The 26356-nt window shown below is 51.6% G+C and overlaps 1 protein-coding gene across 1 annotated transcript in view; it reads right to left on the bottom strand.

Annotated features, from left to right (window-relative positions):
• Nucleotides 1–872: 872 nt before the first annotated feature.
• The window catches only part of AR (androgen receptor), a 47215-nt gene continuing 21731 nt past the window's right edge, over nucleotides 873–26356 (bottom strand). Inside the window, exons 2-8 of the mRNA XM_074835030.1 lie at nucleotides 25883–26034; nucleotides 16883–16999; nucleotides 10292–10579; nucleotides 5043–5187; nucleotides 4088–4218; nucleotides 3114–3271; nucleotides 873–2173 (exon numbers count right to left, since the gene is read on the bottom strand). Of these exons, the coding sequence (XP_074691131.1) occupies nucleotides 2018–2173; nucleotides 3114–3271; nucleotides 4088–4218; nucleotides 5043–5187; nucleotides 10292–10579; nucleotides 16883–16999; nucleotides 25883–26034 (1147 nt within the window). The 3' untranslated portion in view covers nucleotides 873–2017. The remainder of the gene's footprint in view (nucleotides 2174–3113; nucleotides 3272–4087; nucleotides 4219–5042; nucleotides 5188–10291; nucleotides 10580–16882; nucleotides 17000–25882; nucleotides 26035–26356) is intronic.

Genomic DNA, 26356 nt, shown 5'->3' on the forward strand with positions numbered 1-26356 from the left:
GATAAACATCCTCCTGTTGATGACAGAGATCAGAGTGTTACCCCCCAGCTGCTTGTGGTAGGCTTCTGAAAATAGCCAGAAAATGGTCAAGAAGAGAGGAAATGCACCAGCGGGACCTTTTTACTGGTTCATTTGCAAGTATTAGTAGAACATATCAACATCTAAAATGTGTGCAGCCCTCTAAAATAGTAAGAGCCTCTGAGAACACCGTCCTGCTGGCTGGCGTGCAGGAAGGTCGTCTGGGGACTCTGTTGCCACCTACCTGAGGGGATTTCAGGAGGAAGAGCATGAGCAGAGCCACATCTAGCAGGGGAGGAAAACCCATTACAAACCACTGTAAAGAATTCCTCTTCAATAGTTGGGGTTTTTTTCCCTACCCCTTCCCTTAATGAAAATGAATGAAAATTCCCTTAATGCAAATTCCCTTAATGAAAATACTTTTCAGTATCAGGAAAATGAAGTGTTTCTGTTACTGCGAGTTTGCTGAGAACCCAGATGGACCATGAGGGCACTTGCCTGACGAGCTGACGGTGACGCTCAGCTCGTGAATGGTCCAGGCAGCAAAAGCACGAGCACCCCTTCCTGCATGACACAGACTGCCTAACCCTCACCCCCTTCCCCTTCAGACATGGGATGGTAGCAGGTGGCACGCAGGGGGAACACGGCGCGGTGTGAGGCACCTGTCCGGCCAGGTTCACCGCTCCACGCTCCGGCATCTGCTTCGTGCTTGGGGCATCTCTGTGCCTGAGGACTGTGACAGAGCCCTGGGTGGGCACAGAGCCCTGGGGGGGCACAGCTCTGCCACAAGCTCCGCTCCATACCACGGTGGCAAACCCCCCCCCCGCCCCCCGCCCCCGTCAATGAACCACGTGCCGTAGGACACGGACTTGCTGTTTGCTGGCTCCGGCACAAAGAGCCCTTGTAGACGCCCGTGTGGGTAAAGCCAGACCACGTCGCAGCCCCCACTGGGTCCAACCAGGCAGTTTTGGTGGCGTCAGAAAGAACAGTTGGGATAAACAGAAAATAAGTCGTGTAGCTGGAAACCCGGGGTCTGCAGACACAGAGCAGAGCTGGTGAGGGGCTGGGCAGAGCCTTGGGGTGCCCGCGGGAGGAGGGGAGAGCGTGAGGTCTGAGGACGTCAGGCACTTGCGGAGGTGGGTACGGATGTGTGGGAGGAGCAGCGGCTGCCGAGGACGGGAGTGTGGCTGCTGAGCGCCCGGCCGTCCGCGGGGCAGAGCGAGATCCAGCTTCACCAGCCGCAGGAAAATCATCCCAGGTGGAAACCAGTCTCTCTCTGCCCTCTTTGGGGCTTTCCGAAGGTCGTCTTCCTCTCCAGCCCTCCTGCCGACACCCCCACAACACTCCACTAGCCAATGCCCGCACTCGCTCCAGCAGGGCCGGTGGCAGGGGGGTGCTGGCGGGAGCAGACCCCTCGACGGCTGCGCGGCGGCTTTCTGACCCAGCAGCAGGTCCTGGAGATTCATCAGGCTGCAAGTTCATCTCGTCCCCGCAACTCTTCTCTGTTTCTCTACTGCTGCGTTTTAACTCATCTGCTTCCCAGCACCATAATGCAAATAAAAAGTCCCAAAGGAGGCCAGTAAAGTAACCCACACCCAAACTGAGAGGTTCAACCAGCTTCTTGTCTTGTTCTGTTTTTAAAAAAAGTACCCAAACCCAACAACTGCAGGCATTTCTCCCGATCTCCCGTGGCCCTGGGCCACTAAAAGCCACTGTGGCAAACACACAAAGAAGAAAGCATAGACATGGTGCCACTGCCACCAGGCCACCATCCCCTGTCCCAGCACAGCAAGTCTGGGCAGGAGCCGGGGCAGGTAGTTCAGTTCAGAGGTACCTCAGGAAAAAGAGAAACATCAGGAATCCCAGCAGGTCGTGGTTCGTAACTGTCCGTGGCCTCTGCAGAGGGGATTCCCCAAGGCACTGCAGTGCAGTAGTGCAGAAGGGACAGACAGGAGATGGCTGGAACGGGGCGGCAGAACCGGGAGCTCCCTCCGGAAGATCACTGTGCGTGGAAGTAGATAGGCTTGACTTTTCCAGACAGGATCTTGGGAACCTGCACAGAGATGATCTCGGCCATCATTTCAGGGTAGTCCACGCTCACCATATGGGCCTTAATTAAAAGGTCAAATGTAAACTGATGCAGATCCTTGGCAATCTGGGAAAGGAAGGAAGTTTGTTAAACGAGAAGTCGCTGGTCAGAAGTGACCGAGCAGCCGTCGGCAGGGTCAGGGCTGGACCTCACTGCAGTGGGACCTGCTCTGCCCTCGGGCCATCGCTCCCGGGCAGCAGCCTGACAGCAGGAGGGCACCCCGAGGATGAGCGAGGGAACCACCCCGCCTGGCAGCGTGTTTTGCCATGCTCCTTCACACAGAGTCCCCAGAAACGGGGATGTATAAAAATGGCACTTCCTTACCCCTAAACTTGTCTTACCGTGTGCAGGTGCTGCTGACTTCACTGATCAGGAATTGCTTTTTGCTTGTAGACATATGGGCATGGGGCTGAGCCCCGGGGAAGAGGGAAGGTCTAGCTCATGTTTCAGCAGCACAACTTTAAGTCACAAACAGAGAATTTTTTTTCGCTGCTGTAATCAGAGAAGATTCATTGGGTGCACTGAGAACTGGAGCTCTTCTGCTAGGCTGACAATGGAAAAGTATCATCTACAAAGAGCTTTTCATTGCTAAAAAAGGAAGCCCATAAACCCAAGCTCAGGAGTGGTTATTGCAGGGAGGGACAGACACAGATAACTTCCACTCCCTCAGTAGTTAACGTCTCTTTTCTCTGTCACTTCACCTGGGAGCACACTGCAAAGGTGTGCCAAGAGCAAAAAAAACAAACCACAAAGAACCACAGAGTCATTGAACAGCCCAGGTTGGAAGGGACCTGGAAAGGTCACCCGGTCCAACCCCCTCCAGGAAAGGGAGCCTGGATGAGCCCATCCAGTGCCCTGTCCTACCGCAGCATGACAACCTCCAGCGATGGGGACTACCAGGACCCCAGGGAGGTTGTTCCAGTGAGTGATTGTTCTCACTGTAAAAAGTTTCCTTCTTACATAATTTCTTAAGTGTATAGATAGACATTTCAGTGCCCTCTCTTACAGGATGCACGGAGTCCAGGACCTTGGTGAGCTGGTAAAATCGCCGAGAGCAGGAGGTAGGGTTCTTCCTCTTGCAAGCGATGATACGGTCAAGTTCCTTAATGTAATTCATCCGAAGTTCATCAAAGAGCTTCTGGTTCTTCAGGCCATCCACTGGAACTAGACGGAACACGGGAAGGAAACAGTAAGAGTTGCCCAGAGAGTGGAGAGAATATAAGAGCAAGAGGAAGGCTGAAGAAGAGGTCAGTGCAGACCTAAGATCAGCTTGTCACACTACTGCTGACCCTTGTTCAGCGCTCCTTAAAAAAGAGCAGCCGCGCAGCCAATGGCAGTGCTGCCTCCCTGCTCAGCGAGGACAGTGCGGCTGAGGAGCTGCATGGGAGAAATCCTGCGCTGCGCAGAGGGGGTGGGCCAGCTGCAGGGGCTGGGTGCTGGCACCCCTCTGCTTGGCAGCTCTGAAACAGAGAGAACATCCACAGCCACCCCTCGGGAAGTGGGAGTACACGCACAGGCCCAGGGAAAGCACCAGTTACAGAATCCCAGAATCATCTGGGTTGGAAAAGCCCTTGAAGCTCCTCCAGTCCAACCATGAACCTCACACTGACCGTTCCCAACTCCACCAGGTCCCTCAGCGCTGGGTCAACCCGACTCTTCAACCCCTCCAGGGATGGGGACTCCCCCCCTGCCCTGGGCAGCCCATTCCAACGCCCAACAACCCCTTCTGCAAAGAAATCCTTCCTAAGAGCCAGTCTGACCCTGCCCTGGCGCAGCTTGAGGCCATTCCCTCTTGTCCTGGTGCTTGTTCCTTGGCTCAAGAGACTCATCCCCCCTCTCTGCACCCTCCTGTCAGGGAGTTGTAGAGGGCGATGAGGTCTCCCCTCAGCCTCCTCTTCTCCAGACTAAACCCCCCCAGTTCCCAGGACGGGACAGCGCACAGCAGCTGGAGATCTACTGAGCAAAGATGTGAGCACTTACTAATGCTGAAGAAGAGTAGAGCCTTCATGCAGAGGAACTCCTGGGGTGTGATCTGAAGCCACCCGAACTCCTGTGAGAGGTGTCGCATCCTGACACACTGGCTGTACATTCGGGACTTGTGCATCCGGTACCTGGCGGGGGGTGAGATGCGTCAGGCGGAGCCAGGGGAACCAAGTGTCACCTCTGGAACGTGGGGGGAAGGACACACTCTGCCCGACCCGACACATCCCGGGACCCTCAGCTCTGTTTTGGGGGATGCTGGCAGCAAGAGCCCGAAACGCCCGTGCGTAACCCTCTTCGTCTGGAAACGGAGGATACCTGGGGTTTGCAGGGCTCGTTTGACCCTCTGCTTGCCTGAAAAACAACTGCAGTGATTCACCAAACATGGTTATGCGTGAGGGATACAAAGCTGAGCTCAGGGCTCTCAGGGAGAAGGCGTGTGGTTTTGCTTGCTGCTGTGCTTAGTTACTGTTTTGAAGTTCTACCTTGGTGTCAACAAACCCTCTCCAACTCTAAGCTGAGGGTACATCAGACAGAACCCATCAGGAACTCACAATAAACGTTTGTCTCTGTTTCTGCTTGCTCCAGCTGACCAACCAAGCTGCAAACAGGAGCGCAGGTCCCTCAGAAAACAGGCAGGTCTGCATGGACCGGCCCCTCGCACCCAGCACTTGCTGCTGCCCTGATGGGAGTCAAACCCAGGGCTGAGGGAAAGGGAAGAAGGACCAGGAGAGACACTGCAGCTCCCCTTATCGCTCCTGGAGATCGCTGTGGAGCAGTCAGAGGGGAAAAGCAGGGCCCTCCTACGCTCTGGTCGTTGGCTCTGAAAGCACGATTACTCAAGCTGGACGCTTCCTAAGCAGACGGGAAAGCAAATTCCTTGTCTTGCTCTCATTTCTCACCTAGTCTGACCCAGACAAAGCACGGTATTAGATTATTGTGATTTTGCACTTACTCATTGAAGACCAAATCTGGAGCGAAGTAAAGCATCCTGGAGTTGACGTTGGTGAAAGATCTCCAGCCCATAGCAAAAACCATAAGGCCCATCCAAGAGTACTGGATTATTGACATCTGGTCATCCACATGCAGGTTGCGAAATCCTATTAAAAACCGAGAGAGGATTGTCACAAATGAATAACCTGCAGTTATCAGGACAGTTTTTGTGCAGACCCCAGCTCTCCTGCAGCACTCCTGTTAGGACAAGGCGATCTGCAGCCTGACAACAGCTCGTCCCGGGACACAGCCGCCGTGCTCACACCTGATGGGCCGTCAGGAACAGCCGAAGCACAAAACTGCATCTGGGAGGGGAGAAAGGGGATCCCCGGACACAAGGAGGGAGTAAAGGAAACCACAGGCAGCGAAGCGTTTTAAAGGAAGGCAGTGGCAAGTGGTAATAAATGACATCTTCCCCCTAAGAGTCTCAAAGATCTTCACAAACTGTATTTGAAGGCTTTGCAAGACCCACTGAGGTGAACAAGCACCATTCTGCACCAGACCGGACATAAAGATAGAGCAGGAGGGGCTTCAGTGACTCCCTAAAGTCCCGCAGGATAACACACCCAGCCAGCGCGCTGAGCGGGCCCAGCTCCCCCAGCACCAGGCCGGCACTAATTAGTGCCATGTTCTGATTAGACACCCCAACCGAGCGAGTCTTACCGTGCTGCCTGCTCTGCAGTCACGGCATAACCCCCAAATCTCCCCTCCAAAACACTCACAGGCACCACGTGAGACAGTATGTCAAAAGAGAGGGAAATAAACAGCCGATGAGGATTTGTTTGCTTTATTCTGCTCACAGAAGTAAATCTGCTGAGGGGGAGCGGGAGCCCTGCAGCAATACAATTAACTAGATCACATTCTCCAGGCACTGAGGCAGAAACAAGCCCTCATTAACCAACCACCTCCTCTGGTGCAGTTCTGGCACTCAAGGAAATAAGCAGAGAAACTTCCTTTCTTTTCAACCTGTTGGGACTTCACCAAATTTAAGTAAACGGATTTTAACGTATAATGCTCAGAGCCAGCAAGTAACCCCAAGGCCCCATCACACGGTTAACAGGCTGCTTCAGTTTCTGTGTCAAATACACAATTCATTTATCTAACAACTCTGAAAGCGAATATGAAAACCTCTGCTGAATCGCAAGCGAAACAGAAATATCAATTACATTCCAATTAGTATTCCCAGATGGTGGTTACAGCTAAATCCCAGGCATGTTTACAACACACGCACAAACATCACCTCCAACATTGTACTTTCTTCCAGACACTGGGAAGTAGTCAAATGTAATCTGGTTTCAAAAAAATCGTATGTTACTTCAATCAAATATTAAAGCAATCCCAACACTTCCAGTGTATAATTATAATCCATTGAGGTAAGCATCTGTCTCTTGCTTGGGAAGCTGTCAACTGCAAATGAGCACAAGTCATGTTTTACCGCTGACTAAACTTGCTTTACATTCGTACATTTTCCCTTCAGTTTGCACATCACCAGATTAAAAAACTGCAGCTTGCGCACGAGCCGTGTCCCACCGAACCTGGGCTGGTGATTTCCACCGGAGGGCTCCGAGCTGCCGGCTGAACACGAACCTTCTGGTCTCCAAAGTCTGGCTTCCCTCGTGCCTGTTCTTTTGTCCAGGCCCCTTTTGCTGGGTTCAGCACCAACAGGACGAAGCCCTTGGAAGCGCCAAGACCTGCAGCAGCCCCTCCTCGTGCTGCTCGCCCCGCCACGATGCTGCGTCCCCACAACGCAGCGCCGGCGCTGCCTCCGCAAGCAGGAGGTCTCATCCAGGGCTGCCCTTCCCCTCACCACCCAGGATCAGCTTTTCCACGTGTTTCTGAAAGTATTTGTTGCACCCAATCTTTGCTCTGGGAAGGGTTCTGGTGCACTTGTTCAGTACCTTGTAATTACGTTCACTAAAAAAAAAATATTTGCGCAAGGTTTATCAGTGCTTAGGAAAGGTATTTGAACGCAACAGTTCTGTTGTTACAGGACTTAGTGTTTGCTTTCTGCTTTCCACAAAAACAAGTTCTAGAAACACGGTGGCTGACTTTTCTAAAAGGAATCACTGCTCCCCATTTCTGAGCTGAGATGCCCTGAGACATCACTGATTCTCAGAAAGCAGATCCCTATCATTTCCTGGAAACTTCCCTGCTCCAGGCATCTTAGATGATGCATGGCCAACATCACTGTAAAAGAAAATAAATACAAACCTAATGCCACAATATATTGTTAAATTTTTAGTATTGGCATAGTTTGAAGAGAAGAATGAAGACACCTTCTGCAGAAAGAAATCATAGCAAAAGTAAAATTAAATTTACTGATGACTTGAAAAAGAACAATGCATAACCTTTGTCTTCTGAATAATCTTAAAGCAGCAGAGTGTGGAAACAAATTCTTGATCTTCTCCCTTGACGCGCTGCTGAGCCAGAATGACATCTTCCTGAGGGATCAGCGACTGGACACCCCACATGTCACCGTAAAGCAACATTTCTAATACAAACAAACACTCATTTTGTATCTGGAGATGTTATTGTCCAGGGAATGGAAAAAGACACGCCATTAATTGTAACCTTATATTAAAGGGCGAGTAAGGGAGTATATTTGGAAGAGAAAAGCAAGCAAGCCAGGGCTGGGAACATCCATGAGGCCCCAGGGACTGGCAAGCACACAGAGATTTTGCAATAGCTCCAACAGCCGGGCCCATCTCCCGTGAGACCAGGTGGAGTGTTTCACCCGACCACATGTGCACCGAGTTGCTACAGGCGCTCGGGGTGTTCACTGGCAGCGGAGCCGCCGCCTGCCCCCGCCCCTCCGCCGCTCTGCGCTCCGGCAGCCCTTCCCCCTACACCCACTTATTTTTACAGCCCAGTATTTTTGCAGCCCAGTTATTTTTACAGACTGATTTCCTAACAGCTTTGGGAAAAACTGGAGACTTTTCATTTGCTGCCAGACAAAATGATCTTTAAGCTAACGTGTTCGAGCGCTGATCTAAATTAACTGCAACACTTTTACTGAATTTATGCATGTGGAAAAGGGAAAATACATACTCCTTCCACTTACCTTGAAGTGGACAGATTTTATGGATTTAATCAGATTTTTTAATTCAGTGTTTCAGCAGCTTTCTTGGCAAGCTGTGGTTATTTATTCTTTCCTTCCCAGGGAAACCACAGTTTGATTCTACCGTCTCCTACGCAGAATCTCCACTGCACGGGTTCCAAAGGGCCACACATTACATCTTCTCCACTAGACAGAGGCTGGCATTGCTACTGCAGGCAAGCAGGGTGCAGAAATGTGCACCCTGGAAAAAAAGATCAGGAGAATGACTAAGTGGCAAATCTGTGGTTGTTGCTGTTGACCTCCGGTGTTGGCACATGTCGGGGAACCGCTGGAGAAAGCTGGGGAAAACAAACGGGCTTTGCCTCTTGCTCCGGACACAGGGATGCTGACGGTCAGGCCAGGCGGGACGGGGAGGGCAGCACCCCCCAGCAACACGCCCAGGCAGGAGAGTTGGGCTCCAGAGGGACCCCCTGCCCCGCGGAGGGACTGCGGTCATGCTGCAGCTGCCCAGAGAGCCGTGACCGCTCAGATGGAAGAAGATTAAAATTCATTTTGCCCAGAAGCCGTTGGCGGCAGGGCAGGCGCCAGCCCCGCGAGGCAGCAGTGCAGCCGCTGGCACCGCCGTGCCACGCACCACGGGGTCCGCGATCGGGTGCAGAACAGGGGAGTAAAAGCCTTTGAAAAGGGCGTGGTTACGATGAAAAACGTTTTTCAAAGCGCTCTCCCTTTCCATTAGCACTACCGCAGTTTTACAACCTCGGCCCCCAGACTGCCGGCCCGGTTTGGTGGTGTCTCCGTGTACTTTTCTCAAGAAATCTTGATGTCTGATGCAGATAAGCCAGAAAAGAAAGCATGACTTGTCCCTAATTTCATACGCTGGGTGAACCTTTTCTGACTCAAGAATAGAAGACATAGAATGGGCTACTCTGCATTTAAGCATATTCAGACAAACCCCCCTCCTGGACAAGCTACTTCCAGGGGGACTGCCAGGTTCCTGGGAATGTCACACATCTGACTACAGTTCACCTCCAGGTTTTGGCATACACTGGCAAACTTACTTTGCCTCAGTTTCCTCCTTTGGTCACACCACCCCGCACATAACGAGCAGGATCCCTCTTTTCTGCAGGGTTTCCCGAGGAACAGGGCCAGGGTGAGGAAGGCAGCTCGGTGTCATCCCCACACCCCAGGCCTGGGGATGCTGGAAGGTGAACTGGATCCTGCTGCACCCAGAGTGATCTCAGTCCTCTGTAATTTCACTCATCAGCAGCATTACGACACACAACGGGCAGCGTGTCACAGGCTGGTAACCTCTCTGCTCAGAACCAAGGAGCGTATTCAGTGAAACACATCTATCACCAGGATGTTTTCATTTACAGCACCTGATAACTATTACCACTTGGAAACTTCCCAACCCTAATGTACTCCCACACCACCACTCTGAATGCATCATAAATATATTCCAGCAGCCTGTCACACAAGAGCAACCTGACTGCCAGGACGAAGCCCTTGGGGATTCTGTATCTCTCTTTTGCTATTTTACTAAAATTAATTGGCTCGTGAAACACAAAAATGGCAAGGAAGGATCTCTCCCATCTCCCAAGCCTCAGCTCCTTTCAGCCCGGTTGCCCCCACCTCATATGCTTCTGATTCACCTGGGGAACTTCCCTTCTCACCACTTCACATGGGTTTCGGGACGGGGTTAATGCTTGTTTAGAGAAGACTTCTGCAGGTCTGCGGACACAGCCCAGCAAAACCCCGGCAGGGAGAGCAGGAAGAGAGCCAGACCCTGAACTCCGGCCCAGCACCGGCCCTTCCCGCGCCGGGGAGCAGACACATGCCCACACAATCCTGTGTGCTGGGGGTTATCAGTGGGGACGGACCCAAAAGTGCAAGTTTCTACATACTTTGTCACCCCCCAGCCACCTCTCCCATCAACCAGCCACCCCAAGGAGACAAACGTGGCGCCGCAGCCTGCTTTATGGAGCTGTCACAGGGAGCGGTGCCCCAGGAGGATGCTCCCGCCGGGAAGGGTGTGCTGGTAGGACGAGGCTGCAGACCCCCTCCTCCGAACACGCCCCAGGCAATGCCAGTGCTGGGGGGCGCTTCAGGAACGGGCCAGGGAAGGGATGGGGTTGGCTCATTTTCCTCCTCACCTGGCAAGGCCTTTGCCCATTTGACCACGTAGACCAGCTGCCTCTCTCCCAGCTCATTCAGGCTGCTCAGCAGGTTGGAGAAGGAGTCTGGCTGGCTGTTGTCATGGCCGGCACACACCACGCCAGGCTCGATGGCCTCCAGGACGTTGAGGAAGATGGGCTGGCACTCGTACCCATCAATGCGCGTCATCACCATCTTGGGAGCCTGCTCCTCTGTGGGGCTGAATGAGCTGGCTGCCTCTGCCTCATCTTGTGTCTTCAGGTTACCCAGCTTCTTCAGCTTGCGGGCTGTGGAAATGACACAGCTTAGTGTGATGCTTAAAAATAGAAAAAAAGCAACTTGAGGTTTTATGGCCTCCGGCTCCTTCACTTATATTTACGAGGAAAGGAAAACTGATGACCAGCAGCAGCTACTCCTGCAGTGCATGCTGCCCAGAGAGCGCCCTGGCACCGCAGACCTCACGTAAGGACAAAAGGGAGCACACACTGCGCAAGGAAACCCATTTGCTCGTTAATCTTACATGGAAAAGAACAAGCACCATTCACATCCTCAGCCGTGACCGGTCTCACATTAACTCCCACTTAGAAATGGAGAGGAAGAACTGGGGAAAAGAGAGAAGAGGTGACTCGATTCAAACAACCACTGGATTGCAATTACAAAGGAAAGCAACACGAGCAAATAAATTCAGTAGATGGTCACGTTCCAGGAAAAAAAGCCATTGCACTTGGACGCTCAAGTCAGATTGTTCCATCCCAGGCCAGAGCCAAAGCGGGATGAGATAAAAGCCTTCTCCCTTCCCGGGGCTCCTGCAACGCCCGCTGCCCCACACCCCGCTGCCCCCAGCCCAGTCACTGCTCTACAAGTATCTTATGGAAAACACATTTTAAAAGCCAGCAGGAGGTCCCACGGCTGTTTCCCTGGAGCCTCCCCATTAGCCCCCCGGCAGGAGGCTCGAGCAGAGGTGGGCAGCTTCAAGAGCAAGCTCAGCAGAGTGGGGTTGGGGGGAGGGACGACACTGCAGGCAGCCAACGCCTGTGCCCTTGTCACCGTGAGCAAGTGTCTCTCCTGTGCACCCGGATCTTAATTAGATGCTGGCCTGCTAGCAAGAGACACCAGCAGCTTCAGATGGTGCCTTCGGAGTTCCGGGAGAGTCAGTGTTCACCTAATCTGTTATCTATGTGACGGTGCTCAGCACAACACAGGCTGGCAGGCTACTGCAGATAGGAACAGCTTCCACCCCTTACCAACTCCAAAAAACCCTAATTAGAGAAAGAAAGCCCATTGTTTAATTCAAGCAGAGAATATATCATCAAGCCAATTGTCCTTGGGGTTTTGGCTCTTTCATTACATGATACTTATCTCAAATTTCCTTTCAGCTGTAATTAGAGAAATAAGCAGTGAATCATAAAAATGCCAAGTTAAAGTGCAGCTTTGTAAATCAGTTCAAAACGCTGATCTTTAAGTAACGGACTCTGGATGATCTTCTGTTCGAGCAACTATGGCTGCTCTGTAAAAAAGGAGGAGAACGGAGTAATAAAAATAAAAGAGAGCAAGAGGAAAAGAGGGCTGTGGTGCAGTGTGACATCGTTCAGCCCGAGCAGCCAGCCTCCCCTCTCCCACCCCTCCGGAAGCGCAGAGACAGCGTGGGCAGCACCAGGATCCCCCAGTCAGGTACGGCACGGCTCTCCCTGGAAGCTGCCCTCGGGTTTTGCTCTCGATGAGCAGTGTGGAAGGCGAGGAGAGCGCAACGCTGGTCCTGCATTTCCTTCAGCCTGGCGGTAATTCAGGCAGGAGGCACCAGGGCTGGGTCCATCTCCGGCAGAAACCACAGCCCGTGGTCGTGCTGGGCACTGGACCCTTAGAGACAGCAGTGCTGCCAGGCAAGGAAAGCTCCCTGGCTTAAAGGAGAAATAAAAACTGAACCGTGTCGTCAAAGATGAATAATCAGTGCCCGTCAGGTGCTGTGCGTAACCAGAGCCAAACCTGTATAAAACACACACACGTGGTTTGGGTTAAATGTTAGATTTTTTTTTCTTAAAATTGAATCAGATTTTTTGTCTTAGAATTGAATTATCTAGTACTAGAAGATACTGAGTGAACTCAGGAGAGAGCCAGCGACCAGCCACGCTGGCTCTGAGATGCAGCCGTACACAAAGCCCTCCGTGCCGGAGCGCAGTGAAGGCGGCTGGTGACTGCTCTGCCAGAGGAGCCCTGCGCTCCCCAGTGACACTGTCCCACACATCGCTGCCATACTGGTGCTACTGGACGGGGAAACGCCTCAGAGCTAACGAGTCGCTGATCTTCAGTCACCTCTGCGAAAGCCCTTTTTCGTGGTAGCTCCTATTCAGCAGCTACTTGGAACAAAACCAGAAAAAAGAAAAAAAGCTTAGGGGACACAGTTATAGGGAATCACAACAGAATATTCACCAGAGCCAGAACCCCTGGGGAGCAGACGGCACACCGATTACGGAGCTGACACACATTTTAAGCAACTGAACCTGCCTGCCCTCCCGCCAGGCGGCCCTGGAGCCACCGGGGCAGCGCTCTGGGCTCCAGCGTGGATTTCTCATGAGCGCTGGGACTTGGGGAAGTTCTGGGGACCTGGAAGAAAACTGCTTTTGCACTAGCAGTGACAGAGAAATAAATCCTGCCAGCCCCAGGCACCGTACGCTGACTTCAGCTGCAGGCGAAATGTTAGAGGAGCTGAAACAGGACTTGACTTATATCCTGTTCTTCAAATTTTTTATTAACAACAACATGTGGCTTGTCAAAACCAGATCCTACCAAGCTATCAATCTTTTCTGGCATGATAATTTTAGTTGATAATCATAAGAGTACTGGTACAGCAGACATCTTTAAGACATCTGAGTCAGTCTGGCCTACGTGAAATAAAAAAACTCAAAACAATATAAAATCAGACAGTACTGCTGAATGGTTTTAAATCAACCAGGCGATACATCTCAAAAGTAATTTTAAATGTTGAAACAACATCAGACAGGTTTGTTTCTTATGAGTTTGTTCATGGCCCTTTGCTAGTGAATGTTTACATTCATTCCAAAAAGAAAATTAACCATTTCTACTAAAAAAATCTGTATGACAATGCATAGATGGGGAAAAAGTAACGAACATTAAGGACTGATCATTGAACAGATTGATCAAGCCCTGCTGATAAGCTCAGTCTATTAAAACAAAGTACATTTCACTGTAAGTAGAAATGTCTTCCAGTCCTTAATGGGGGCTACAGGAAAGCTGGGGAGGGACTCTTTATTGGGGGTGTAGGGATAGGATGAGGGGGAACAGTTTTAAACTGACAGAGGGAAGATTTAGATGAGATCTAAGGAAGAAATTCTTCCCTGTGAGGGGGGTGAGGCCCTGGCACAGGTTGCCCAGAGAAGCTGTGGCTGCCCCCTCCCTGGAAGGGTTCAAGGCCAGGTTGGACAGGGCTTTGGGCAACCTGGGCTAGTGGAAGGTGTAGAGAATATATCATCAAGCCAATTGTCCTTGGGGTTTTGGCTCCCACCAGGGCAGGGGGTGGGACTGGATGGGCTTTAAGGTCCCTTCTGACCCAAACCAGTCTGTGATTCTGTGATTCCATGATATCAAGCATCTGAGAAAGTGACCCATTGACAAGGAACGTCAAACTCCATCCTCGGCAGCCTGACCTCGCACCAAAAGCCGATGGACAAACACAGACAGGATGGGTCAGAGGACACAGGACTGACAGGACCCTGTGCCACGTGAAGGAGGAAAACACTGACCTGGAGAGCATCTCACCACCACCTTTAAGCACTGCTGCTGACACTGGGAAACTGTGATCGGATGTTCACTGTATGAGGGAGGTGTTGGCAAATGGCAGGAGCTCTAAGAATAGTAAAGACTAGACAACACACCTCAGAACAAGGAAGTAAAGAATTTTACCTAGGTGGGTATGCAGAAGGCTAAAGGGTTATTGAGTCACAGCCAACAAATACCCATGGCAGGGAGAGAAATTCAATAAAAGTAGGTTTTTCAACCTAGCAAGCAAAGCTGTAAATAAAGATCCAGTTGCTGGAAATCACAGACTGACAAGATGAAAAATAAGGTACATCTATCACAACACTGAACATAATTAACTACGGCAACTGTGTGGCAAAAGACATGTTAGATTCTCCCCTGCTGGAAACGCTTACAGTGGTACCCAACGCTTTTGTAAGACATGAGCTCTGCTTTAACCGCAGCAACCGGAGCTGAACTAGGACTAAATGCAGGTATGCCTCCTGCCTTGGGCTTTCACGGGCTATTGGTGGTCACTACAGGGGTTTTCTAGCCCTACCATCAACGAAATGAACTGAATTTCACACGTCTGGGAGGTTTTTCCCCAGGACAGGGCCCACAGGGAGCAGTCCGGAGGCTGATGGTGCACAGCAGAGGTCCTGCCAGCTCCAGCCCAGGCGCCCAGTTCACGACGGGAACAGCCCGCGGGACCCCGCACGCCACGATTCAAGCAGCAAATGGATGGGAGGTGCCTGAAACGCGGAGCCCTGAAGCTCAGCAGGAGCTGCGCTGGCTGAGCCCTGTGCGGGGTCCGGAGGGGAGCAGGACAGAGGAGGCTGGGGGCCGGCAGGATCCGTGCGGCAGTGTGCGCAGCGGCACGCTTCCCGCGCACGGGGATAAACAAATATTCTTCTAATTTTACATGTTAATATGTGAAAATACAGCACATAGTTCCTCTGGGCAGAGGTCTGACCTTTGGAGAAGGGAACAGTGCACACTGGGCCAGCTGGAGTTTGGATACTCGTCCCAGTGAAAAGCTGGGCTTTGGACAAACCATCTGCACAAACCTACAGAGAGAACGTACAGTTCTGCTTGCCACTGGTCACTTAATGGTGAAACTTGCCTGCGAACCCATTCCACAGCTCCAGCCTACAGCAGAAGAAACTTTCTCCCAGTCCTTATCATCTATGAATGTTCTTGTACTCTTGCAAGGCTCTATCACCAAAACCAACCAACCTTTTAACAGACCAAATGGTACCAAACCATGTTACAGCAACACATATGAAAAAATTATGTGTTATTACCATGAAAAATGAAAAATGACACCAAGTGCAGCTGTGTGTGCAGCAGCATGCTGCCCGTGCACGGGAGCTGGCAGGATCCGGGCAGGCACCTGCGCTCCCAGTAGGAACTGGTGCTGTGGGAGAGGCAGGACAGTGCGCCGGCAGAACCCAGCACACGAAACCAGCATTATCACTTTTTCTTTCCCCCCCCCCCCCCCCCCTTTTTGGTTTTACAGTGTTGATTGGGAGAGAAGATTCTGTTTAATGGATTTCAGCTTGCAGGTCAGAGTGATCTCAATCAATAATGAAGTGCTTCAACACATCGCCAGCCTGTGCCAAAGCGGAGCCCTAAATAAGGTATTTGGTGTGTCACCTCCTCCCCTTACACACCCCCAGAGCTGCAGGTCTGCGGGCCAGGGCTCTGCTATACCCTACCAGCGACTGTAATTAACAGGCAGTTAAAAACAACTGTTTGGGGCTTGGAAGCCTTCTCAAATGCTCTGCCTCTCTGCTGTGGGAGAAATAACTGTGGACAAGCTCATAGCATGCATGTTTTTAACAATTGCCTCTAAACCGACATTGAAAACAAATGTAAAACAGACCAGGCAGAACAGGTCAGAGTGACCCAAAGAGCTTAAGAAAGAAAAAAAAAGGGGGGGGCTATCAGTATTAGCATTAATTTTGTCAGTGTGTCCTGCAGAAGGTTACACTGATGTATGTCTTCTCTTACTTGAGTAAATTTCACCAGAAAAAAAGCACTTAAAAATAAAAGCAGGCTTGTTTTGGATGGCATTGCAAAGGCCTTCTGCTGGCTGGGGACCAGGGAGCTGGTTTGGCTCCTCAGCCCCGTCCCCGGGCTCCCACGGGCAGGGTGGACAAGGGGAAGGCTCCCGGCCCTTCCACATCACCCGTGACTCCCCTCGCCTCGCTACCAGGGGCCTTTTCATCGTGGGTCACATCCATCAGCCCTGTTTTTCAGGGTATTTGCTTCCTCACTCTCACATCAAGTGAACTCAAAGATGAGCCACCCAGTGATCTACATTGTAGCTTCTAGATTTTGAGCAGAAAACCTCAGATTTTGGCTACAGGCACGCTATCAGGTTTTGGTAGAGCTACAGGGTTTGGAACAAACTGTAACAAGGCTCTTTACTGGTGATACAGGAGCAACATCCATTCGGTGAAGAAAAATACTAGGGCTGTATTTTTATAAAGAAAAACGCCTCTTTCTGCCTGGGAAAAATCATCTTAAAATGGGAGTGCCCTGTTCAAAGAGGCTGCGGTGTGAGTGAGAATCCAGCTTACCCCATTCGTTTACATTTTTTCAGATTAACAAGGTTTTAAATTAAGGAAAAGGATGTTTCCTGAAACGCAAACAAAAGTTTAATGAAATTCACAGTTTTGGTATTAGAAACCTGCAAATGTTTCCCAAAGCTCATTACACTCCATCAGCCTCGTTTTTTCAGCCATTTACTGACTGTTCCTACGCCAAGTACATTCGTTCTCTGGAGGCTCGGCCCGGCCGCCCCAGCCCCCCACAGGTTATTCGGACAGTACCTCCGAGAGTCATCCCAGCTTCGTAGCACTTCCGCAGGCGGCAGGACGGGCAGTTTTTCCTTCTGAACTTGTCGATGGTGCAGTCGTTCCGGCTGGCACAGAGGTACTTCTGTTTACCTACAAACATCAGAGGAGACGGCAGATGGGTGGTGGGTACCAACTGGACGAGGAGAGAGGAGAGAGGAGAGGAGAGGAGAGAGGAGAGAAGCATCATATCAGTGCTGGTTTCCCAGTTAACCCCCCAGTGGAAGATTTCTGTTGGAAGTTGGTATCTTTTGGGGACCAGCACCATTCTTCCTCTGCTGCCCCAGGAGCTGCTCCTCACTGCCAGACGTACACACCCTGTATGAGAGCCCGGTGCTGTTTCGCCACCTCCAGCACCCACTCCTGCCTGCCCTCCCCGCCGCAGGCAGCACGGCTCCTCGGGCAGGACCACGGCCGAGGCTTTTAGACCAGCACCTCCAAGGAGCAAACCCACTCTGCGGTGTGCAGCACAGCAGAGGCAGTCCAGAAACAGCATTTAAAAAGTAACGAAACACGGACAGTTTGGGTCTCATTTTTTAAACGTGTGATGGTTTAGCCCCTGCCGGGGTCTGAGACCACGCGGCCGCTACCCCTCCCCCACAAAGGGAGTGAAATACAAAGCCCCAAGACTGAAATAAGGAAAGGTTTAATACAACAGTGCAATAGCAACACAACAAACAACAACAATAACAATAACAGTAATAGGGATAGCAATGAACAGAGCAAAATAGCTACCAAATACAGCAGTTTGAAGCACGATGTACAAAACCACGAGTGCACCGCGCTCCGCGCCAGGAAAATGTGACCAGCCAGGATGTGACATCCGCATGGTATCTGAATAACCCCGCTAGAGCTCCCCCCCCCACTGCTGGGGAAACTTAATCCTATCCTGGTTAAACCAGGACAAAACGTCACACATCTATTGCTTGGTTTTTTGCTGTGACGAGCTGTTTTTCTCCCAGAACTCCTTCAAAGCACAGTTTGAACCTCCTGCCACAGCACTCACCCCCAGTTTGCTGAACGCAGTCCCAGACAGCGGCCTTCCCTCTGCAACCACGACTCCCTTTACAGTGCTTTTGGGGGCTGAGCTGGTTTTTGTGCCACCCATTAATACCGGGTTTGTTGTCTGGAGGTTACAGACACCGGGGTCGGGGAATTGGCTGCACGGGGAGCTGCTGCCCCACAGGCTCTGCCACCGTGAGTCCCATGCCCGGCTGGCACCTGTCCCCCGGTCCCCTGGGCTGCTCTCACAGCCAGCCAGGGGGAAACTGGGACCAGTGCTTCCCTGTAAGGGAGACCCTGCACAGCAGCAGCTTTAGGGGCGCTTGCAGAAAATTCAGAAGCTACTTATTGTCAGGCTATCCTAGACTCACCTTTCCACTCATTTAGAGAGCAACCCTTTAGAGCTCCGGATCTCAGCTCTTCTTTTCACTGCCTCCTTTGCTAGACATGCCAAGAATACACTTTCCTTCCTGATTCATCATTTGTTTTCCTGTCAAGTCTAAACACGTTTACTGGCTCAGGATTTATCTGATGTTCTCCATACTGTTCCAAAGAAAAGCAGTGTTGGAAAATAATAGAGCTGTGCACCTCAGACTCTGTGTAAGTGGCCTACATGGGAAATCAGTCCATATCCAGCTTAATCTTTATTTATCATCCTGCAAGTGTTTGCTTTCTATATTCTTACAGGAATAGCCCTTTGGAGTCACCAGAGATCCATTAGCAGGACGAGGTTGGATGTAACGTACCAGTTTTGACAAGAGAAGCGCCAATTTTGGCGCACTGATTTAACAACCCCCCACCTCCCACACACACGTATCCACAACTTCTGAAGATACTGGAATCGGAAAAAGCAGCCAAATTTTAGCAACCCAGTCTCACAGACCCCACCACAGCTCCAGCCAGCAGCTCCCTCTCTGCACCCTGGGGCGGGAGGAGCCCAGTGACATCCCCCCGGCACCAGCTGCCAGCAGTGTCCAGCCGTGGCTTCGCTGTGACACCCCACCAGCGGCCTCCCGCCGCAGGGGCGCAGAAAAGTCCTTCCAGGACTCAGCTGCTGCCGCAGGTTTGAACTTCTGAGAGCCGTCCCCATTAAATCTGGTCGTTACACACCCCCAGTGCCTCAGCTGTTAAGACTGGAGACATAATGGGGCAGGAGTGCATTACCTGCAGCACCTGACGCCTCTTAAACCCTTTTAACACCATTGCCTCAGCACCTCTTCTCACCCCACTCCCCCAGCTCATTACCAGTGTTAAGGACACTTAGACAAGCCTTGGAAGAAGCACCGATTACACCAAATCCCAGGGAACACAAGCACCATCCTCCCTTTCAACAGTTCACTGCAGAGGCTGAGTAATAAACAACTTCAACAGAAACTGGGTTACTTGGAGTTATTTTTGTGCTATGGGAAACAAGTGCCGAGGCCATACTCGCTCCACTCAAGCTCTTTAGGTGCGTACATCAAACAAGAATGGACACTTCACCTTCTGAGGCATCGGCCCGGGGAGCTGCAGGGGGATTTTGCTCTCCTTTCCCGCCAGCTGCACTGCAGGACTCCTGTCCTGCGACAGTGTCGGACACGGGGATGCTCCAGAGCCCGTCAAAACTACCACGAGTACAAAACGGCCCCGCTGGGACCGCAGGCGCTTCCCCCTGGCACTGCTGGGGAGGGACGGGAGGGGGAGTGACCCCCCCCAGCCCTCCCGGGTCACCGTGCACAGAGCGAGCACCTTACAAGAGGCTCTGTGACAACTTCACCTCCCCGCCGACGGGCTCGGGTGAACGCAAGCTTTTAAGTCACAGTCAATAACTCACCCCACAGTCATGGTACAGGGATTTTGCTGAAATAGCGAGGGACTGCTTCCTGGTTCACAAAATAAACTCTTTGAGGCAGGAACCAATTTTCTGTTAATTGTGCATGCATAGACGGGCACTGTTTATTTTAAGCTGTTAGCCATTAACAAAAAGGGAAACAAATGGTCATGCAATGGCTATTCATGAGCCTGCTTCTGCTCAGCATGAGAATAAGCCACTTGCTCATCTCGTCCTGATCTCCAGGGGTATAGAGATTCCCCTTTTAATTACTGGAGAAACCCAGTGCCCCCGTCGCTGCCACCCCCAGCCGTGGATACGCTTTGTGAAACGAACCCATGACCTGGGAGAGGGACCGTGTCACCGCCCCAGTGATGCCACCCCTGTCCTGAGCCGCCTGCGCTCGTCCCATCGGCTGCAGAGAACCCCCACGGCCGGGACACTCACAGCCCCCAGCGCAGACGGCTGCACCGAGCGGCTCATCTCGGGCGGGTACGGCAGCAGCTCCCCCGCTCACTCCAGCCTCCTCTCCCAGCGGGCAGTGGGCAGCTCTCGGCACCTGAGCCCAGCGTATGGAGGAGAAGGTGCAACTGGCTGCAGAAGCCCAGAGAAGAAGGAAGGGTGGCTGGGATAGAGACGGGTTCCATCTGCCTTAAGTAACTCCTCATATACAGAGACTTGTTTTTAATTTCAGGATAATTTACTCTTTTCATTTAAGAACAAGCCGAGGCATTTGCAATCAGCTGTTCTTTAAATAAAGATAAATGCACTGATTTTTCTTTTATTCAGTTTAGCACTGGAATTTTTTTTTCTCCTTTCCTGCAAACAATAGAGAGACTTTCTCATATTACTCCGAAGCAGAGGCTCTTGCTTTGCAAACCTGTAAGCACAGGTCTAAACTTTAAACACACTCTCCCACTTTACCCAGCGGTCCTGCTCTTTGCACAGCCCATCCATCGCCCAGACTGCCTTCACACAGGGACGCTGGCAAGGCATCAGCCTCAGACACAGCTCCCCAGCTGGCGACAGGGCAGATGCACCCTGGAGAAGAGCCCTCTCCTCCCCTGCCGATCCAGACACCGTTTGGCAGGTACGCAGGCGAGCAGGGAAGTTATGGGGGTACTCAGCACCCCCCTGCTACGTCAGCCCAGCACAGGGACCCCCCCAGGATCAGCCTGCGCAGCCGAGGCTCTTGCAGCTGCTGCAGCCCCCGCCCAGCACACACCACGAACACGCTGCTGTCCCACGGCCCCCCTGGCTCGGCCTCCCTCCCCTGCTGCCTCACGCCAGGCAGGAAGATGCTTCTGCCATCCCCGAGTCCTCCTGCTCCTGGCCTGGGACTGCAGCGAACATCAGGAGCAGGGGGAAGAGCAGCTCTCCAGTCTTGACTGAAAATAAAGATTTATGGAGAAAGATGAGTTGCTCAATCCAGGGAAGTTATTTAACCAAAAGCCTGTTGCCACATGAGTCGCTGTGCCTAGAGTAGCTTTCTCTTCCAGAAAGCAATCTACGCAAACGTCTGGAGTAAGATTTACGGTCGTGAATGTGAAAACCCATTAAATGCCTTTTGGAAGAGAGACACATCCTGTACTTCAGGGCATAAACTACGTTCTAACAGCTGGGGGATAAGGCCAAGCTTTCTGAGAAAGAGAGTCTCCCAGGGTCTCACATAACCACAGGGTCTCTAGTCCTCTTCTGTAAAAACTCTGGTCCCCATCGCTGTCACCAGCTGGGCTGGGGCAAGAGCTGGGTTTGGTGCTGGGACCTCTCTGAAGTTCCTGCTTTATGCCCCCATTAGAAATAATCAAAGAGGGCACAGCTATGAAGCTTGCAGGAACAAACACTGAGTCACTAATAATAAATGATCTCTGCAAAGTCGTTTTCTTAATAGTCACCTGAATTTATCAGAAGACTAAAGAAAAGCATCATTCCAGTGACACTGTGAGGGCTTCAGCACCAGCTCCAGTTCTTCCTTCTCAGAGCAGCAACCAGCAGCCTGCGGTGGCTGGTTCTGCGGGAAGAGCAGGGGGGAAGCTCTCCAGAAACGATGGGCTGCAAGTGAAACATTAGCTAGGCAGAAAAACACAAGCACGGAAGTTACAGATGTTGGTGAAGTACCAGCACAGGCAGGTAACGGCTCTGTACAGAGTCTAGCGAGGGGCCTGGAGCAGCCAAGGCTGAAGGACGAGCTCTAGAAGGGAACAACTACAGGACTGTGCAAACTGAAAAGACTATTTTAAAGATGCTTAAACCCAGCAAGCGAAAACGTTCTAATTGCTCAGCTCTCTGGCAACAAAACCGTAATGTTTTAACTCCTGATCCGGTTTGAGGTCAAACTGCCTCAGACTCCAACCAATGTCACGTCTGCCTGTTCGCGACTGACCGCTGGCTCCAGCGCCGGCAGAAGCAGCGACCAGCTGCCCGTCAGTGGCACAGCACGGGGAGCTGCCACCCCCCCGACACCCAGTGCAGCGGGTGCCGATGTACCGGGTCCCCCCGAGAAGCACGGCCGCACCGGGGAGCTGGTCTGTGGGCGCCGAGAGGGGGGCAGAGCGATCCCCCCTGGCAGGCAGCGCCCAAGACCAGCAGGTGCAGCACCACGGGGCTCTTCTGGAGACCCGACTCTTCTGCACATGGTCAGATCAGCCATGGCAAGGAGAAGAGAGCATTTTAAACCACGGTGGTGGTCTTTGAAAATGGTTCACTTTAACTTGTCATCTTGGAAACTGGCAAGAAACTGTGGAGTTGGGCTGGAGACGTTTCTCTGGTGCAAGGCTAATCCCAGCAGGCCGGGACACGGACCAATAAGCCACATAGAAAGCGACTGAAAGGGAATCGGAACAGGCTGCACAGCAGTCTGGCCATTAGCCCTCTAGGAAATTCACCAAATACCGTGTTATTTTTTTCATTTAGCTCTCTGCTATTTAAAGGCAGTCCCATCAGTAACACAGCCTGAGGCGTCCCAGTCCTGCGCGGAGGCAGCTCTGAAGTGGCCATCAGGTCGCGTGCAGCCTCGGAGGGACGAGGAAGGCCGACCATTTTTCAGGGATGGATGCAGAGGACACAAAAATGACTCCCTCCTTGGATGGGATGGGATAACAGGAACCCCTGGACCGCCAGTTGATTTGGAAGCCTGTCGTGTTTGAAGTATGTTTCTGTTTCAGGCACAAGTGTGGTATCAGGACACCAAACCCTGACGTCTTCAACTCATCCAAGCCACCCTAACCCCGCGAAGCGATGCCCTGCCTACTTGTGTTGAGAAAAACCAAAATCTGTGCTGAGGTAGATGTACTTTTTGTCTACCAAATCTTTGTTACTGTAGGAGAAAGAGGAATTAGAGGAGGAGGAGCCCTCCTTCGCAGGCTGCAGAGGAGCCGCAGCACTTCTCGCCAGGGCAGCGAGCCCCGACCCTCTGGATCCCTCAGCGCTGGGACACCAGAGCGGGGTGACAGAAGGGGAGAGACAGATGCCAGGTTTGGCTACAGAAATGAGGCTGGCCATCGTGCAAGTGAGGACAGCCACATCAGAGCTGGCGAATCTGAAGGGTGCATTTTAGAGCTGGCCTATATATAACCTGGACATCTTGAGAGAGTCTATAAATCGAGAGAGCTGATGGAAAGAGATCAGGAAAATATTCATGTCTTCTCTGTTAACTCTTCCAGCATCTTTCTGCAAGGACTGGTTGGACCCGAGCTTGCAAAAAAACCTCAAATCTGTCAAACATTTTATCAAAGCAGGAGTGATCTGCTCTACTGGGAACCGCATGAATCCCTCAGCATGTTCCAAAAGAGAAGAGGAATCAATGTCGTAACTTTTTTCTTTTTTTAAAAAATCTTTTCCCTTTCTAATCCTTAGAAGGCAGTGCATGTCTCTAAAACATTCTTAGATATCCCTGAATTACTGCCAAATAAGTGCAGTATTATATTAGGCAAAAAATATGATAAAAGAAAAACCAGCTACTCTCCATTCCCTCCAAGGTGATCTGTTTGTGCTGCTCTTCAGCTCCCAGTCCACTGCTTGCCCTGCCCATCAAGAGGCTGCGCGGTTACGCCAGTAACAGGAAGGTGACAGGGGCAGAAGAAAAGGGTTCTTTTCTCATTGGGGAAGCTTTCTGATCTGCTGTTGTAAAAAGTCTCCAAAGGTGACCTAAGGTTTTCAGAGATGCATTTTATGAAATTTAAAATATGAGAACACACTGAAATATCAGCTTTCAATATTGCTCCTCAACTTTAAGAAGGAAAGGTCTGCCTGGAAAATCACCAAGAGCTCAGACAGAAATCATCACCTACATCATCACCCTGCATTCAATATCTGTAAAGGAGTCTGATTTATTGTCTCTTCTCCAAAATAAAGACTCTACCCACATACCTCAGGGTAACATAAGATGAAACCTCACACCCAGGCGGGTCCCCACTGCAGACGCACTTTGCTCCACAGTCTCATCCAGGGGAAAGGCAAAGGGCTGCTGCTGCCCAGCCCTAAGCAACCAAACACTTTTAACCCTCTGCAATACCTCGAGGCTTAAACACTAAGAAGAGGCATAAATACCATTTTAATCAATGATACAGCACAATCAGGAGAGGGAACACCACCTCAGCCCTGGCTGCCTCCTCTCAGCCACCTCGCAGCCCTCATCTGCCTGCGCCCCCACGCAGGACAGAGCCCACCGCGGTGCCATCGGAGGAGCAGCGCTCCGGGACCCACCAGCTGACACGGGGTGTTTCATCAGCAGTTTCTCTGCCAGAGAGCGCCAAGATGCCGCTTTCTAGAAATCAACAGTAACTTGCTGACTTAAACCAGCACCTGACATTTGCTCTGGCTGCATGAGCCAATCTGGCTTCATAGACTTGGTGTATAGCAAAGAGACGTCTCTGTAAATTATTTACTTGGGGAGAACAGGCCAAACTTACTATCATTAATGTTATTTGACTGTCCTATTACGGCAGCAGGATGCTGCTGTCCTCTCAGGCACAGCCCCGATTCCTCCCCGCTGCCAAGTTCACTCCTGGCACGTGCGATGCACAAGGGAGAACACGACTCCAAAAACGTGCCGGATAACGCTAGAATTAACCTGGAAGTGGTGCTCTGACAACGGCAGGCGAGCACCCATCAGTGGGGGACCTCTGCTCGACAGAGGGGTGACGTGAGGCCGGCTGGGAGCGGCGGTGCCCCCTCTCCCGGGGGTGCCGTGGCTGTAGCAGTGGCTGCTGACGCTGTGCCGGCGCTCTGGACAAACCCTGTCAGCACCGAGGAAGAATGATGGTTTGTGTTGGTTCATCACTCCAGAAAACAAGTGAGATGGGTGATTTACAGGCGCGTTAAGTTACTGGACAGTCAGGCTGTCCGACTCTCGCTCTGCTGCCGGGGAATTGTGACTCTTAACTGCTGTGAGAAACCAGACGCTGCTGCCCCACAGCCCAAGGAAGCAGCCGGGCTGGGTCCTCCTACATGCTAATTACCAAGGAAAGCTGGTGCTGAGACCTTGCTGTTGAGAGGGAACGTCTGAGCTCACACTTATCTCTGGAGAGCCTGGCACTACAGAGCTGGACATGAAGGAGAAGTTGCCTTCTCAAGGGTTGGGGAGAAGGACCATGGACTCCAAGGTCAGAGCACAGCTCTTGATGGACAGAAGTTCTGCTGTTCTGCAGGTATTGAGAGAAGTGACCCTCTGAAAGGGATGCAAGAGAGCAAAAGCATCCCCTAAATGTGGAGTTGTGGCTCTGAGATCACAGGAGGGCTGACAGGAACTTAAAGCACCTTTGAGAGTCAAGAGAAGCAGGAACTGACTGCTCCGGGGTCTCACTAGGTCACCAAGATCATCAGGCATTGAAAAGGATTGTGTTTTGGCAAACTGGTTTGGCTGCTTTTTGAGGGCAATCTGTAATGTTGAATGACAAACATAGGACAAAGAAATCAACTTATCCTTGAATTTTTTCCTGTACTAGTTTAAGAGACCTTAGAAACACACCACACTTTGTCCCCACCACTCTTGGCTGCCCACAGCAAGGCTGCTTAACCTCTCTCAACAGGAGGGAAATGTATGATGCTGCAGATGCCTCCAGCACTTAATGACTTGACTGCTGATGAGAGAACTTGTGTCAGGGTAGAGAAAGCCCACACTTGGAGGTGGGAGTGGTTTCCCCTCCCCTCTCTGCACCCATTACCTTCAGCTGCCCGTTTGAAGAAGACTTTGCAGCTACCACAAGTGAGGGCTCCATAGTGGCACCCAGATGCTTCATCTCCACAGATCAGGCAAGTCTTCTGAGGTGGAAAGTAATAGTCAATGGGCAAGACGTGTTCATGGCCAGTCTCCAACCTGCAGTGTAAAACAGAAAGAGAAGAAGGGGAAGGGTCAGCAAATGAGGATCGGACGAGCTATGGGCGAGCCCAGCAGATGGCACGTGGGAGAACATTCATGGCAAAACCCCAAATTCCGGTGACGGGACAAGCCAAACACTGATCAGGAAGGAGGCAACGGCTAAGCCCGGCCTTGCTATGCGCACGCAGAAGGCCATGCTGGGGTGCCCTCCTGACACCGGTACAATGTGTGACAATGGGTGACAAAGTACAGGCACAGCGACAGCACAGCCCAGGAAGGGAAGGTGACTGGGACCAGCTGCTGCAGTGTGCATGTAATT

Source organism: Strix aluco, chromosome 10 (genome assembly GCF_031877795.1).
Source record: "Strix aluco isolate bStrAlu1 chromosome 10, bStrAlu1.hap1, whole genome shotgun sequence".
Lineage (NCBI taxonomy): Eukaryota > Metazoa > Chordata > Aves > Strigiformes > Strigidae > Strix > Strix aluco.